The sequence below is a fragment of the Somniosus microcephalus genome, chromosome 9 (assembly GCF_052327205.1).
Source record: "Somniosus microcephalus isolate GS21.2 chromosome 9, FLI_Smic_1.0, whole genome shotgun sequence".
NCBI lineage: Eukaryota > Metazoa > Chordata > Chondrichthyes > Squaliformes > Somniosidae > Somniosus > Somniosus microcephalus.
The window spans coordinates 107,619,659-107,633,174 of NC_140995.1; the positions used below are offsets into that span (position 1 = coordinate 107,619,659).

A 13,516-nucleotide genomic window follows, 5' to 3' on the forward strand; every position below is an offset into this window, starting at 1 on the left:
TGAGGTTAAGTCCTTCAAGTTTACACATGCTTTTTTCATGTGTAAGTTGTCTCCAGAGGCTGCGGAGGAAGATATATTTTATCGTGGCGCTTCTGAAAGGCAATATTTTTGTTTGGGAAAGGGAGGAAAGTTATTTTAAGAAATGCTGAGGTAAGTTTTAAAGTTTAATTTTTTTTTTTTTTAAACGGGTTTTCAGTACTGTAGGTAGAAGGAGCAATTGTGGCTGTGTGAATTGAATTTGCTGTGTTTATTAAATGTGAAAATGACTGTTCTAAAATGAGTAATGTAACATTTCCAACATTTTTAAGAAAGAAACTTTTCATCAGTTATATATTCTTTTAAGTAATTATGTATGTATGTCCGTATATATTCCTTTACGTATATGTATGTATGTATATATTCCTTTACTTATGTGTATGAATGTATGTATTTAATTATGATTTTCCAATAAGTTACTTTCTCTGAAAGTCATAATTAAATACATACATTCATACACATAAGTAAAGGAATATATACATACATACATATACGCAAAGGAATATATACAGACATACATACATAATTACTTAAAAGAATATATTACTGATGAAAAGTTTCTTTCTTAAAAATGTTGGAGTCATTTTCACATTTAATAAACACAGCAAATTCAATTCACATAGCCACAATTGCTCCTTCTACCTACAGTACTGAAAACCCGTTTTAAAAAACAAAAATAAACTTTAAAACTTACCTCAGCATTTCTTAAAATAACTTTCCTCCCTTTCCCAAACAAAAATATTGCCTTTCAGAAGCTCCACGATAAAATATATCTTCCTCCGCAGCCTCTGGAGCAACTGTACTCATGCTTTTTTCATGTGTAAGTTGTAAGGGCTTAACCTCACTGAAAGCATGAATGAAACCGGCAAATTTTACTGCGCACGCGCTGCCTGTGCAGTCGCACGCGTTCTGCCTCTGAACCCCTTCGTTCAGAGGACAGGAAATGCCGGTTTTCCCTGCATGCGCTGTGCATGCTGAAAACCGGCATTTCCTTCGGCCAGACGCGTGAGTACCCCGACCGTACTCACGCGTTTGGAACGGAATTACTGGGCCAACATTTTACATGTCAATAAAATGAAAAATTTAACAATTGCATGATTTGCCCCCTCGCATCTGCGACTGAGGGTCCGAGGAGGTGCATTGCGCAAGAGGTCATCGTCATACGTATCCTCACACTGTTCCCTTTCGGGAACTGTATGAAGTGGTGGAAGGATTTCTGGCCACATTAACGCTCCTTCCGTGACCATAACCATCTTCATACCAGCCATTAGGGTGGTTAGTCCTATGGCGTGAGGGTTTTACGGGCTCCCACAACCCATCTGAGGGGGGGGGCCACCCACACCCGTGGACGCAAGTATCCCGCTGGATGTCCACCCAGAATTTATAGTTGGAGCTCCAACTCCACTTGCCGGGACTGTCTGGAGCGGGGTTCGAAACCCTACTCCTTCTGGCCCAGCGGCGGGGATGCTTACCGCTACGCAAAAGGCCCACTCCGCGCAAAAGTTAACACCCATACATTTCCTGCGCCTTTTCCCTCCCCGTGACTGGAGCCCTATGCTGCCACTTGAAAGACCAAGCTATCATCTGTCCTTTTTGCGGCGCCTTGGACTTCTCATTACCAATGACGAGCAGGCGCTGCGCCTCCACCTCGTTGAGGAGATTGCTGAGGTCATCATCAGTTCAATTGTGAGTTCTTTTAATGCCGTGAATTGTGCTCATTCCAGCCATTTCACGTTGCTAATCGGAGTGGGCCTTTGGCGTAGCGGTAGGATCCCCGCCGCTGGGCCAGACGGGGTAGGGTTTCGAACCCCGCTCCAGACAGTCCCGGCAAGTGGAGTCGGAGCTCCGGCTCTAAATTCTGGGTTGACATCCAGTGGGATATTTGCGTCCGTGGGTGTGGGTGGCCCCCCTCCTCGTATAGCTTGTGGGAGCCCGTAAAACCCTCCCGCCATAGGACTAACCACCCTAATGGCTGGTACAAAGATGGTTACGGTCACGGAAGGAGCGTTAATCACGGCCATAAATCCTTCCACCACTTCATACAGTTCCCCAAAGGGAACAGTGTGAAGACACGTATGACGAAGACGTTGCTAAATAAATAAATGGAATGAAAAAAATTCTTTCAGGGCTTTTAAAAGTCTTTAAATTGCTTTAATTCTGTTTAAAACGACTTCAGATTCTTCAAAATAATGTAAACGTTTTAAAAAGTTTATAAAAGTTACCAAAAGCGTCATAAAAATACCAAAAACCTATTTAAAATGCTGCTCTCGATGTAAAAATGCTTTGCAGCTTGTGAGAAACATTGGGGGCGTGTCCTATTAAACTGAGACCTCAAGGGGCGTGTCTCAGTTGCACAGCGCGCTCCAGGCTTCACGCTGGCTGCAGTCCTGGGCGGCGTGACGTCAGACGCTGCCCGGGATTCTTCTCTTTCAAAAAGGAATTCCAGGCGTCCCTGGAGGTGAACGGCAGGCGCGTCGGGTAAGTGCAGATCGGGGGCTTGCACGCGCGGCAAGCCCCCGATCCGAATTTCTGCCCCAATGTTTTCTGGGTAACCAACGTCAAAACACTCGAGGCCTTTTACCTACCAAACAATTGTGGAGCGTGTTGTAATCAGACCATCACTTCTAGATGAAGATCTAAAGTGCCAAATCATTTTCAGAAAGAGATTTCTTTTAAAGTTTACCTTTATGCCTCATTGGGAAATACATGACAAGGTGTGGTACTGAGCCATGCAGCACATGAAGGTCCTGGGGTTGACCCTGGTCTTTGTTAGGTTAGCTGATCTCAGTAAAAACACTAAAACTGGCCATAGCCCTTCAGACTAGAGGTGAAAAGAAAAGAAACCAGGGTTCCAATTCTTGATTCCCATCCGGTGGTTCCTGCAGGAATGTGCTCAGGTGGATGTCAGGTGAGAGAGGTTAGGCTTGACTGTGATTCCCACCTTTTTGAAATAATGTCCCAGCACTGTTTGGCTTTATGTGAAGAAAGGGAGGTCTTGAGCACCCATGGTGACCCAATATGAGTCAGCAACTTCAGTAGAGTATGAAAGAAAATAGTTACATTTATTACCTGACTTCTTATTTTGTTAGTCAGTATTTAATTGCAGCTGCTGCTTATGTTTTTAAAAAGCCACAATCATGATGTATTAATTTTGAAAAACAGGAGAAGGGAAGATTGAAAGTAATAGGTTTATGTAAAATAGAGCCATTCAATTTCACCATCATCAATTTAGATTATAGTCTACATATTTCTGTTGGTAAAAGGCTTTATGCAATTTTTGTTGGAATTCTGAAATCAAATATTATTTGTCATTAAATGCTCAAATATACATTAACATTGCTTACATGATATTGACTCCTACTGCACACCCAGATGTTATAAGCATAACATGGCTTTCAATCTCAAAGTCTCTGTTGATCAGTCGCTGGATAGCAAGGTAGACCAACACTGCTGTCACCGCCCAGATTGACAGCACAGAAAGAAGAGCCCCCAGAATCTCTGTGACACAAAGTAAAACAAAACCTGACATTAGAGCAAGGCCGTCCTGTATCTCAGTACCCCCATTGTTTCCACTTTCAGATTCCTACCAAAAGGTGGGATAACATGCATTAAGTGACAATCAGAAGACCTATCTACTGCACCATGCCGTTTGCCTCAGAAACATTTATTATGAGCAATTTACAATAAAAATCTATAAGATAAACTATTTTAGTAGGGATGTTAACCTGTTTGTTTTAATTAGGTCAACAGTTTTGTTAAAATCATAGAATCATAGAAACTTACAGCACAGAGCGAGGCCATTCGGCCCATCGTGCCTGTGCTGGCTCTTTGAAAGCGCAGTTGTGCTTTGTCCCATATCCCCGCTTTTTGTCCGTAACCCTGTAAGTTCCTCATCCTTGAGTACCTGTCCAACTCTCTTTTAAAAATTATTTATGGAATCAGCTTCCACCACCTTTTCAGGTAGAGCGTTCCAGATCCCGACAACTCTCTCAGTGAAAATATTTCTCACCTCCCCTCGAGATCTTTTGCCAATGATTTTGAATCTATGACCTCTAGTTATTGACCCACTCGCCAGAGGGAATAGTTTTTCTCACTTTACTCTAATCAAACCTCTCATCATCTTGAAAACTTCTATTAGGTCATCACTTAACCTTCTCTATTCCAAGGAGAACAGTCCTAACTTTTCTAACCTCTCCTCATAACTGAAGTCACTCAGCCCTGGTAACTCTGCTCTGTATGCTTTCTAAAGCCTTTACATCTTTCCTGAAGTGTGGTGCCCAGAATTGTCCACAATACTCCAGCTGAGGCCTAACCAATGATTTATAAAGTTCTAGCATGATCTCTTTGCTTTTATATTCTATTCCTCTATTTATAAACCCAAGTAACCCAAACCCAAATGCTTAACCACCTTATCAAGTTGCCCTGCCACCTTTAAGGATTTGTGCATATCACAGAAACCTCACAGTACAGATAGAGGCCATTTCGGCCCATCGAGCCTACACCAACACATATCCCACCCGATCCCCGTAACCCCACGTATTTAATCCCCCTAACACTAAGGGTCAATTTTGATCATAGCCAATCAACCTAACTTGCACATCTTTGGACTGTGGGAGGAAACCGGAGCACCCGGAGAAAACCCACGCAAACATGGGGAGAATGTGCAAACTCCACACAGACAGTCACCCGAGGCCGGATTCGAACCCGGGTCCCTGGCGCTGTGAGGCAACAGTGCTAACCACTATGCCACCGTGCTGCTGGACACCAAGGTCTCTGCTCATCTACACTTTTCAAAATCATGCCATTTATAGTATACTGGCTTTCCATATTAGTCCTCCCAAAGTGCATCACTTCACACTTCTCCACATTGAACTCCTCCTACCATGCTTCTGCCCATTTCACCATCCTGTCTATGTCATCCTGAAGCTTATAAATATCCTCATCACGATCTACTACTTTGCCAATTTTTGTATCATCTGCAAACTTTATAATTCTGCTCCCTACACCCGAGTCTAGGTCATTTATAGAAATTGAAAAGAGTAATGGACTCAAAACTGACCCTTGAGGAACATCACTGCAAACCACTTCCCAGTCAGAAAAACATCCATCCACCACCACACTTTGCTTCCTGTCACTGAGCCAATGTTGTATCCAATGTATCCAAAATAGGAGACAGAGGAACTTCATATGAACACAATAACACGTTTGCATAATTACATTGCATAAGCATAATTTCACCCACCTGAGATTTCAGTTAAATTAGCAGCTTAGCCCTGTTTTAGCAGAGTTCACTGATCACAAATTAGCATCACATTTTATAGGCTTTACTTCAAGCCGACTGAATATTTATCTTACTATATGAGATAGAACATTAGAGTTCAATATCAAGTTAACGTAAATTACTTAAAACAAAATAATAGCACTTTTTTTCTAAACTACTCAATAAGATATTTGATACCAAAAAAGGGAGAAGATTTCCTTTGTTTGCTATTTGTATCACCTCAGTATTTTTTGTACTATTCACTATTTCTATTGTAAATGCATTCCCTGTACTCTGGTTTAGGATTTTGCTACAAATACTGACCAAATAAAATCTTCTCCTGAAGTGATTCAAAATTACAGAGGTTAATGAGTTTAATTTAGATTTACAATGGTGATGCTGGTACAGACTCACTTGATGAGAGAGCATGCCATATAGATTCAATAACAAAACCATTGCTCAGCACGAGATATTTATCTGTTGGCAAGTGGCTCATTGGCACATTGTTGTAGCAATCGCCTCATTAGTCAAATTCCAGCTGTGAATGAGTTCAGATGAGCAGAGGAATTTGTAATGAGATCGGCAGAATTCTCAGTCCACTCCTCAATCTCGAGCTGTATAAATTACAATTTTAGCTTAGTGGCTTAAAGAGAGGGAACTCTTTCTCTCCCCATGACTTAGTCGATGCTTTTACATTGTGCTTGTGTCACCAGGATCCCCAAGTTTGCCAGCTAGATGTAAAACTGCCAGAACTCGTCAGGACCAATGGCCCATAAGTCCTGCTAGAAATGGGTCTTCCTAGCAGAATGTCTTAATATCAGTTCTGAATTTACCTTTCACTGGTTTGAATCTATGCCCTCTGTTCTACTCTCACCATTTAACTTAAAGTAATATTCCAGATTTACCTTTTCCATTTTGGTAACCATCTTGTATACCTCTCTAAGATCACCTCATGCACCTCCTTTCCATGCTGGCAAGCCCAAGTTGCTCCAGTCTTTCTTCATAGCTCAAGCCTCTAAGAGCAGAATCAGCCTTGTGCCTCTCCTCTGCACTGCCTCTAGTGCTTGAGTGTGTCTCTTGTGACTCGGGGACCAGAGCTGGATGCAGTACTCTGAACAGAGCATTAAGCCATTTGGTGACAAAGGTGGATTGTAGGCGCAGGAAGAGTTGAAGAGATATGGGCAGTTTTTTTTAATGTTCCTAAGGGTGCTAAGTGCCACTGTTGGAAAGGTAATCAATTCCCTCTGGGATCGATTACCTTTGCAAAAGGCCTCAATGGAACTCAGCTGGCGAGATATCCATTGAGACCTTACCAGGAGGTAATGGGCAAATTCTTGAGGTACCCTAACAAGTCCCCCACACACCCTCCTAAACATTGGAGGGGGACGAGTGGAAGACTGGCCTACTAATCTGACTGGAATTTACAGTACTTCTTGCATGGAGTGAAATCCTGGCAGAACCAGATTCTGTCCCAAATTCTGTCTCTCTCAACAGCCAATACACCAACACTCTACCCTCTCTGGCCCCTGGAATTATGTGGCATATAATTCTAATTGTATTGGGATGCCCTCATGGTTCAGTTGGTAATGGTGTGGTTCTGGGTCATACAAGTGAGAACATTCCCAAGTTGTTACTTGGCTAGACAGGCAGAGAAACAATACAATTGGATTCAGCATTCCCAAGAAGAGAAACATTGGTAGGATTCCCATGGGCTGCTAGATAATAGTGAATTGTATCCCAAAACCCCTCCCCCTCCTTCTGCTCCTTTAAGACCTTCCATAAAACCCAGCTCTGATCAAGCTTTTGGTCACTTCTAATATTTCTTTCTTTGGTTTGGTGTCCATTTTCCTTACCACTTTGTGAAATGCCTTGGGACATTTTTCTAAAGGTGCTATATCAATGCAAGTTGTTACTGTTGTAGGAAATGTGTGTATTCAGATGCTAAGTGCGAACGTGATTGTCCAGTGATTGAATAGCTCACTAGCACTCACTGTCCCAGTTTACGTGCAGAATGGACATTTGAGTGAGCTCCTAAAGAAACCCTCACATCAGTCAATGCCTTCAGGAGAGGAAGAATGAAGAGAACTTTTTAAAGAATCCTTTGTTTCATAGAAACTGCCTTTTAATATTTGAATTTCTAAGTGTCTTGTTAATTATAGTGAAGAAAACATTTGGTAGCATCATATCAAATGCTCATTTCAGAAACATACAAGCTGTAAAGAGTAACCACATGGATCTGGAAGCAATACATTATGCTCCATTGATCTGATGGAATATTTACGAGGTAAGGCCTAGCTAGTGTATTTTCAGCAAATAAAGTTACTTGAGACGTTTAGAAAAGACTAAGGCTTGTGAAATTAATTGCAAACTACCTCACTCAGTTATTCTCAAACTGTGTAGCAAAGCCCACAGGTGCGGCAAAACAAGGAGCCTGATTCCCATTCTCCTGCCTGATTTCTGATCAACCTTCATTCAAATAGCAGAAGAATTTCATATGAATGTGTTAACACATTTGTTATTGGTATCACACAGTGAGATGTCAACCCTCATGATTGTTGTCGGAAGTGAAAACACTGGGGCAGTAAGGGCTGCCCCTCCAAGGTAGGGTTCTGAGCAGGGCAGCCCAATTTCCCAGAGGGGATCTAAAACAGTTGTTAGGCCCCTCATTAGCATATTCAAACAACCTAATTAATGTTTTATGGTGCAACCCAATTTTGGGTTGGACATTTTTCAGGTGTCCTTAAGGTGCACAAGATTGGTCCTCACAATTGGGTCTTGTTATGTCTGTTTGATGCCTCTAAAGTGAGTACCACAATATTTTCATGAAATATGAAAAATGTGTTTTGAAAATGACGTTAGCACATCTGATATAGGAATGCTTCAGTCCTGTGCATGAGCAATGTTTTTTTTATTATCAGATGTTTTTGTGGAGGTTTTCACAGAACCTATAGTGAAGATTTTTCAGATTCCTTATGTGCAGCGTAATAGCTTGTGGCAAATGCATATTGGAAAATCCCAGTTAGTGGCCCCACCTCAGAAAAGCAGCCTTTACTCCCCTTATGGGGGGGGAATTTTAACGTGGGTGAGCGCGTGGGGTTGGGTACGGGTGGGGGGGTGAAATCCCGAAAAAATGCGAGCTCATCGGGAAACCAGCTCCAACCCGTCAAATTCCGCATTTAACTCCAGCGCATTAGGCTGTGTGCGCGCAACCCCCTCGGGAGAGGTGGGTTGTCAATTTCAATATGTTAATCACTCAATTACAGTGATATTAACATGGGTTTTGGAGTTTAACTTTGGTTCCATGGGTTTCCCGGGCTTCCTGGAACTCGCCAGTGAAAGTGAGGCAAGAAAAAAGCAGCAATTGAGCCAAAGCCACGACAGGGAAATATGCCAATAAATACTGAATACTCACAACTGCTTTTATACCTCCTTGTGTAAAAGGGTTTGTTCACAGCACTTGTGCCGAGAGGTTACTTTACACACTTTGGAGGTGTCATCTACACTTTGGAGGGTCGGAGGTCTGATCTGCACTTTGGAGCTCTGTTCTATCATCAGCATGGGTGCTGCTTACGCTGTGTTACTTTGGACCTCAGATGAGGATCAGGATGACCACCAGCAGCACCACGAGCAGCAAGACCTGGAACTCCACAGGACAGAGGGGATCAGCAGAGAGTTTCAGCTTGCAGGAGGCCATACCCAGCAGGGTCTATAGGCAGAGGATAAACTTCCTCGACATGTCGGAACACCAGTGCCTCAGGAGGCTCAGGGTGTCGCGTCAGGTGGTGGCAGACATTTGCAGGCTTCTGGAACAAGAGCTGCTGCCAGCTGGATCTGGTGGCCATGCTTTCCCAGTGGCTGTTAAAATCACCCTCAATTGTTTTGCCTCTAGATCCTTCCAGGGCTCATCTGGAGACATTTGTAGGATCTCGCAGTTGGCGGCACACATGCATAAGACAGGTGACTGATGGCTTGTTTTCCAGGGCCGGGAATTATATCAACTTCACCTGCGATTATGCCAATCAGAATGAGCGGGCTTTCGGGTTTGCGTGTCTGGCTGGCTTCCCACAGGTGCAGGGCATCATCGACTGTACACATGTGGCAATTAAGGCACCGATAGATCATCCAAGAGTGTTTGTCAACTGCAAAGGCTTCCATTACATCAATGTCCAGCTGGTGTGCAACCACAAAAAGATCTTTGTGCACAAGATTCCCAGGCAGCTGTCATGATGCTTTTGTCTTGTGGCAGTCTGCCTCCCTGATCTCTTTGCACCTCGAATCAGACTTACCAGCTGGCTACTCCGAGACAAGGGATACCTACTTAAAATGTGGCTGATGACATCTCTCAGAAACCCGAGGAATGCGGTACAATAGAATGCCATAGGACCACCAGATGAGTCACTGAACAAGCCATCGGCATGCTGAAGATGTGCTTCAGGTGCCTGGACAGATCTGGAGGCACCCTTCAGTGCGCATCAGCCAGGATCTCCAGAATGGTCGTGGTGTGCTGCGCTCTGCACAACATTGCACAGCAGTGAGTTTGGACCTGCAGCAGGAACAAGGCGCAGAGCACAGCCTGTTTGGACGATTCCGAGGAGGAGGTGGAAGGTGATTCGGGCAATGCACCACCAGCGGTGCACAGTGCTGCCCGGGATGACCTTATTGCGAGGTTCACTTAGGTTCCACCAGTCCACCCATCTAACACTCACATGCAAAATCCACTCTTCCCCCCCCTGCCCACGCCCCCAACTCCCCCAATGCCATTAACACAAAGCAGTCTTGCAAACAACCAAGCCTCCCTTTCACAGCGCCCCCATTGCTTGCCATCAATTCATGCCTTCCCATTCATCACACAACTGAAAAGGCCACTTGCCAGCCAGCAAACAAGAATGGGCAAGACGTGAAAATGGTGCAAAACAATCATATTTATGTGGCTCACATATGAAACAGAAACTTATCATTCTAATAATGTGTAGCTTATCCTTGTACATACCCTTGTGCAGCTACAAATCTTGACTCTTCCTTTCCCTACCACTTCTACGAGGTGCAACCCCTGTGGCTTCAGCAGAGGTAGAGACCGGCTGCTCAGATCCCTGCCCTGACAGCTGATATGCTCTTGGCTGACGTCCACTGGGTTTTGGAGCCCAGGAGGGCCCCGCCAAAGACTGCTCCACCTGCACCTGTGTGGAGGGGTAGACTTGGCCACCGGGAGACAAGGCAGCGTGTGGGGTACCGACTGGGGTGGGGGGAGGCAACAGGTGAGAAGTGAAAGTGCTTTGAGCGGAGTCCCCACTTTCATGTCCCCTTTCACCATTATCCCTTTCATGGCCCAGCCGCACTTCCCTGCTAGCAATGAGCTGGAGAGCACTTCGCTGCAGATCAGTGGGGTGCTGAACGGCCAAGGCTAGGGTCATCCTATTTAAGGTGGCATTCATAGTGTGCAACCATTGATGAAGGCCTGCATGCACTTGTTTGATTGTTGCATTTGCTGCTTCATGTAGGTGGCCACTCTTTCCATGGACGAAGACATCGCAAAGGCCTGTGATATCATGCCACTCATGCTTGAGACGGACTCCTCCAATCTCTCTGCAAGCATGCACAGTGCAGCTGGAACACCTGCCAGTACATCGCACATTCTCTGCTGCTGCTGCTCCAGAAGTATCCTGTTTGTCGACGACCCCCGAGGTACAGCATCTGTGTCCAGTTGAGCAGAGCTTGAAGCATCCTGCGCCCTCCGACGCAGACTCTCCACTTCTGTTCCTGTCTCCACCATTTGCTCATGGCCACTTGTGAGGTGTGAGTCATCAGGTGAAAACCTAGCTATCTGCCTTACTGGTCCCACTGAAGTGTGAGTATCTGAGCTAGCGCATAGTCTGCACAAGTCCTGTGATGGTGCACCCTCAGAGGGATTGACCTCCTTTGAGGAGTTGTCTGCAGCGGCGGCCAGCTGGACCACCTCCTACGGGACACATGAAGGCTCTGAGAGAGGTAAAAGACATGAATGAGTACACTCCAGGTAAGAATGTTTGAAGTTATCATTATGCACATGATCATATTTCACTCGCTGTTGATATCAAGTCAACATGAGTGAGTATTGTATGCCATGTGGCTGTCTGATATTTAATTCTATCACCAGGTAGCTGGGACCTCCCCAGCTCCGACAGCCAGGCACGCCGAGACGCCTCTGATTTCCAACGATCTTCCTCTGCACCTGTTAGCTGTGAGATCTGTGGAGGGCTAGCTCCAGTTCTCTGCCTCTCCCTCATGTTCTGTGCTCTCTTCTCCTCTAAGGAGGGAAAGAAGAGTTATGGCATGTGTTGGACGGATGGATGGAGAGCATTTGTTGAGGTGACTATGACGGAGAGGCATGAAATTGCATAAGGATGAGGGTGAGTGTCAGTGGTGGATAGACAGATGGGGATGTAAGGAAGTGCATAGACACAGAGGAATGGGTGTACCTGCAAGGTAAGTTGGTGTGAGGAGTGATGTGCTGGAGTAGGCTTGAGAAGGCGGAGTGAGGGGTTTGGGGTGATATGCATATTAGCATGTAGGTGAATGTACCATTGCTCTCACCTTTTCTGCCCTGCTTAAGTCATTGAACCACTTCCTATATTGTATCCCGGAGCATGGCACCACACTCCTGCTGCTGACCACCTCCGCTACCTCCAACCACGCATTCTTGGTGTCCCCAGCCAGCTTCTTCCTCCCGTCGCTAGGGAACAGTACATCCCTCCAGGTCCTCACAGCCACCAGCAGCACATCTGGGAATGCGTCACTGAACCGAGGTGCAGCCTTTGACCTTCTTGACTCCATTCTCCCACTTCCTTCCCTTTGACTCCCAACTTCAAATTCCTTCAAACTGCATGTTTGGAGTGTCCCTTTAAATCCCTTGAACTCGCGCCATGCGGGTCGTCATCATGCCTGCTGATGCTAATTGGTTGGGAAACCCAGAAATGATATGGTAATTCAGTGGCTGGCTTAAAAAACCACTGACTGACTTCCGGGTTTCCCGTCTGCTACCGGACCCCCATCGCGTCCCGAACTTCAAATCCCGCCCTATATTTCCATTTTCCATAGCAGTCGTCGTTAGGCCTGTCTGAATAACATAGCCAATTAGTTTTCAATACCCAGTCACAGTGGGCGAGAACTTGGAAAATCTACCTTTATATAACGACTTTGTAGATTTTTTCTTCAACATTCTGGATGATGATATAGTAATTTTCCTGTCATTTATTTGCAAACTTAAGATAATATAATGTAGCTGAATATATATATTCAGGATTGTAATCAAACTACAGTCCATGTTTTTTGACACGAGCTACTAGTCATTACAGTGCAAAACACAGAAGAAAATAAATGCAAAGCTCCCTTATTAATTAGTTTTGCTATATAACAGAAATAAATGAATTAAAATACAATTTTTTAAAAATGTAGCCCAGTTTGAGGACATTGTAATTGTGGGTGGCCTTTTACTTTTGGCCACAGAGATATAGTTACAGAAAATGGATTGCCTCTTTTATAATCGGTGCTTCCTTTCACAATGAACAACTTGAGACTTCAAAAGGATTTTGCTCACCAATTTGCTAATGTGTATTGCCACATTGCCAACAAACATTCATGCCAAAGTGAATGTGAGTGTGGTGACACGATAAAAAGCAGAGTCTTTTTAGTTTTCTTTGTCTATGGTACACTTAGAATCATGATGAATGCATAGCTGGTTTACCAAGAAATATCGCGCTCGGATCAGGGTACTAGTAGGAAGCAGCTAAAAATAACAATTTAGGTATTTGTGTAACACGGCCCATTAAATCATTTAATTTAGCAATCCAATCTAAATGAAAACCAACAAATACTTTACAGAATCATAGCATCATAGAATGGTTACAGCACAGGAGGCCATTCGGCCCGTTGAGCCCGTGCTGGCTCTATGCAAGGGCACCTCAGCTAGTCCCACTCCCCTGCCCGTTCCCCTTAGCCCTGCAAACACAAGTACAGTTTGGATGTGCAAATGTGCAGTTGTCACCAGATGAAAGGTGAAGTTGGGTTAATTGGCCCTGCACATCCACAGGCTGCGGTCCCAGCAGTTACACGGGATCATACCCAGGGCTGACTTCCAGTGTTGACCCCACTGGGGTTGGCAAGGTCAGTGGAGTGCACCACATCTGCATGGAGCCAGTGGACACCTGTGCCAATATAGCACATCTCAGATGCCTATCTGCCCAC

At 44.6% G+C, this 13,516-nt stretch overlaps 1 protein-coding gene across 1 annotated transcript in view; it reads right to left on the minus strand.

The window, feature by feature from the left end:
* The window catches only part of slc30a2 (solute carrier family 30 member 2), a 100,385-nt gene that overhangs the window by 30,938 nt on the left and 55,931 nt on the right, over positions 1-13,516 (minus strand). Inside the window, exon 4 of the mRNA XM_085996220.1 lies at positions 3,381-3,534. Within this exon, the coding sequence (XP_085852346.1) occupies positions 3,381-3,534 (154 nt within the window). The remainder of the gene's footprint in view (positions 1-3,380; positions 3,535-13,516) is intronic.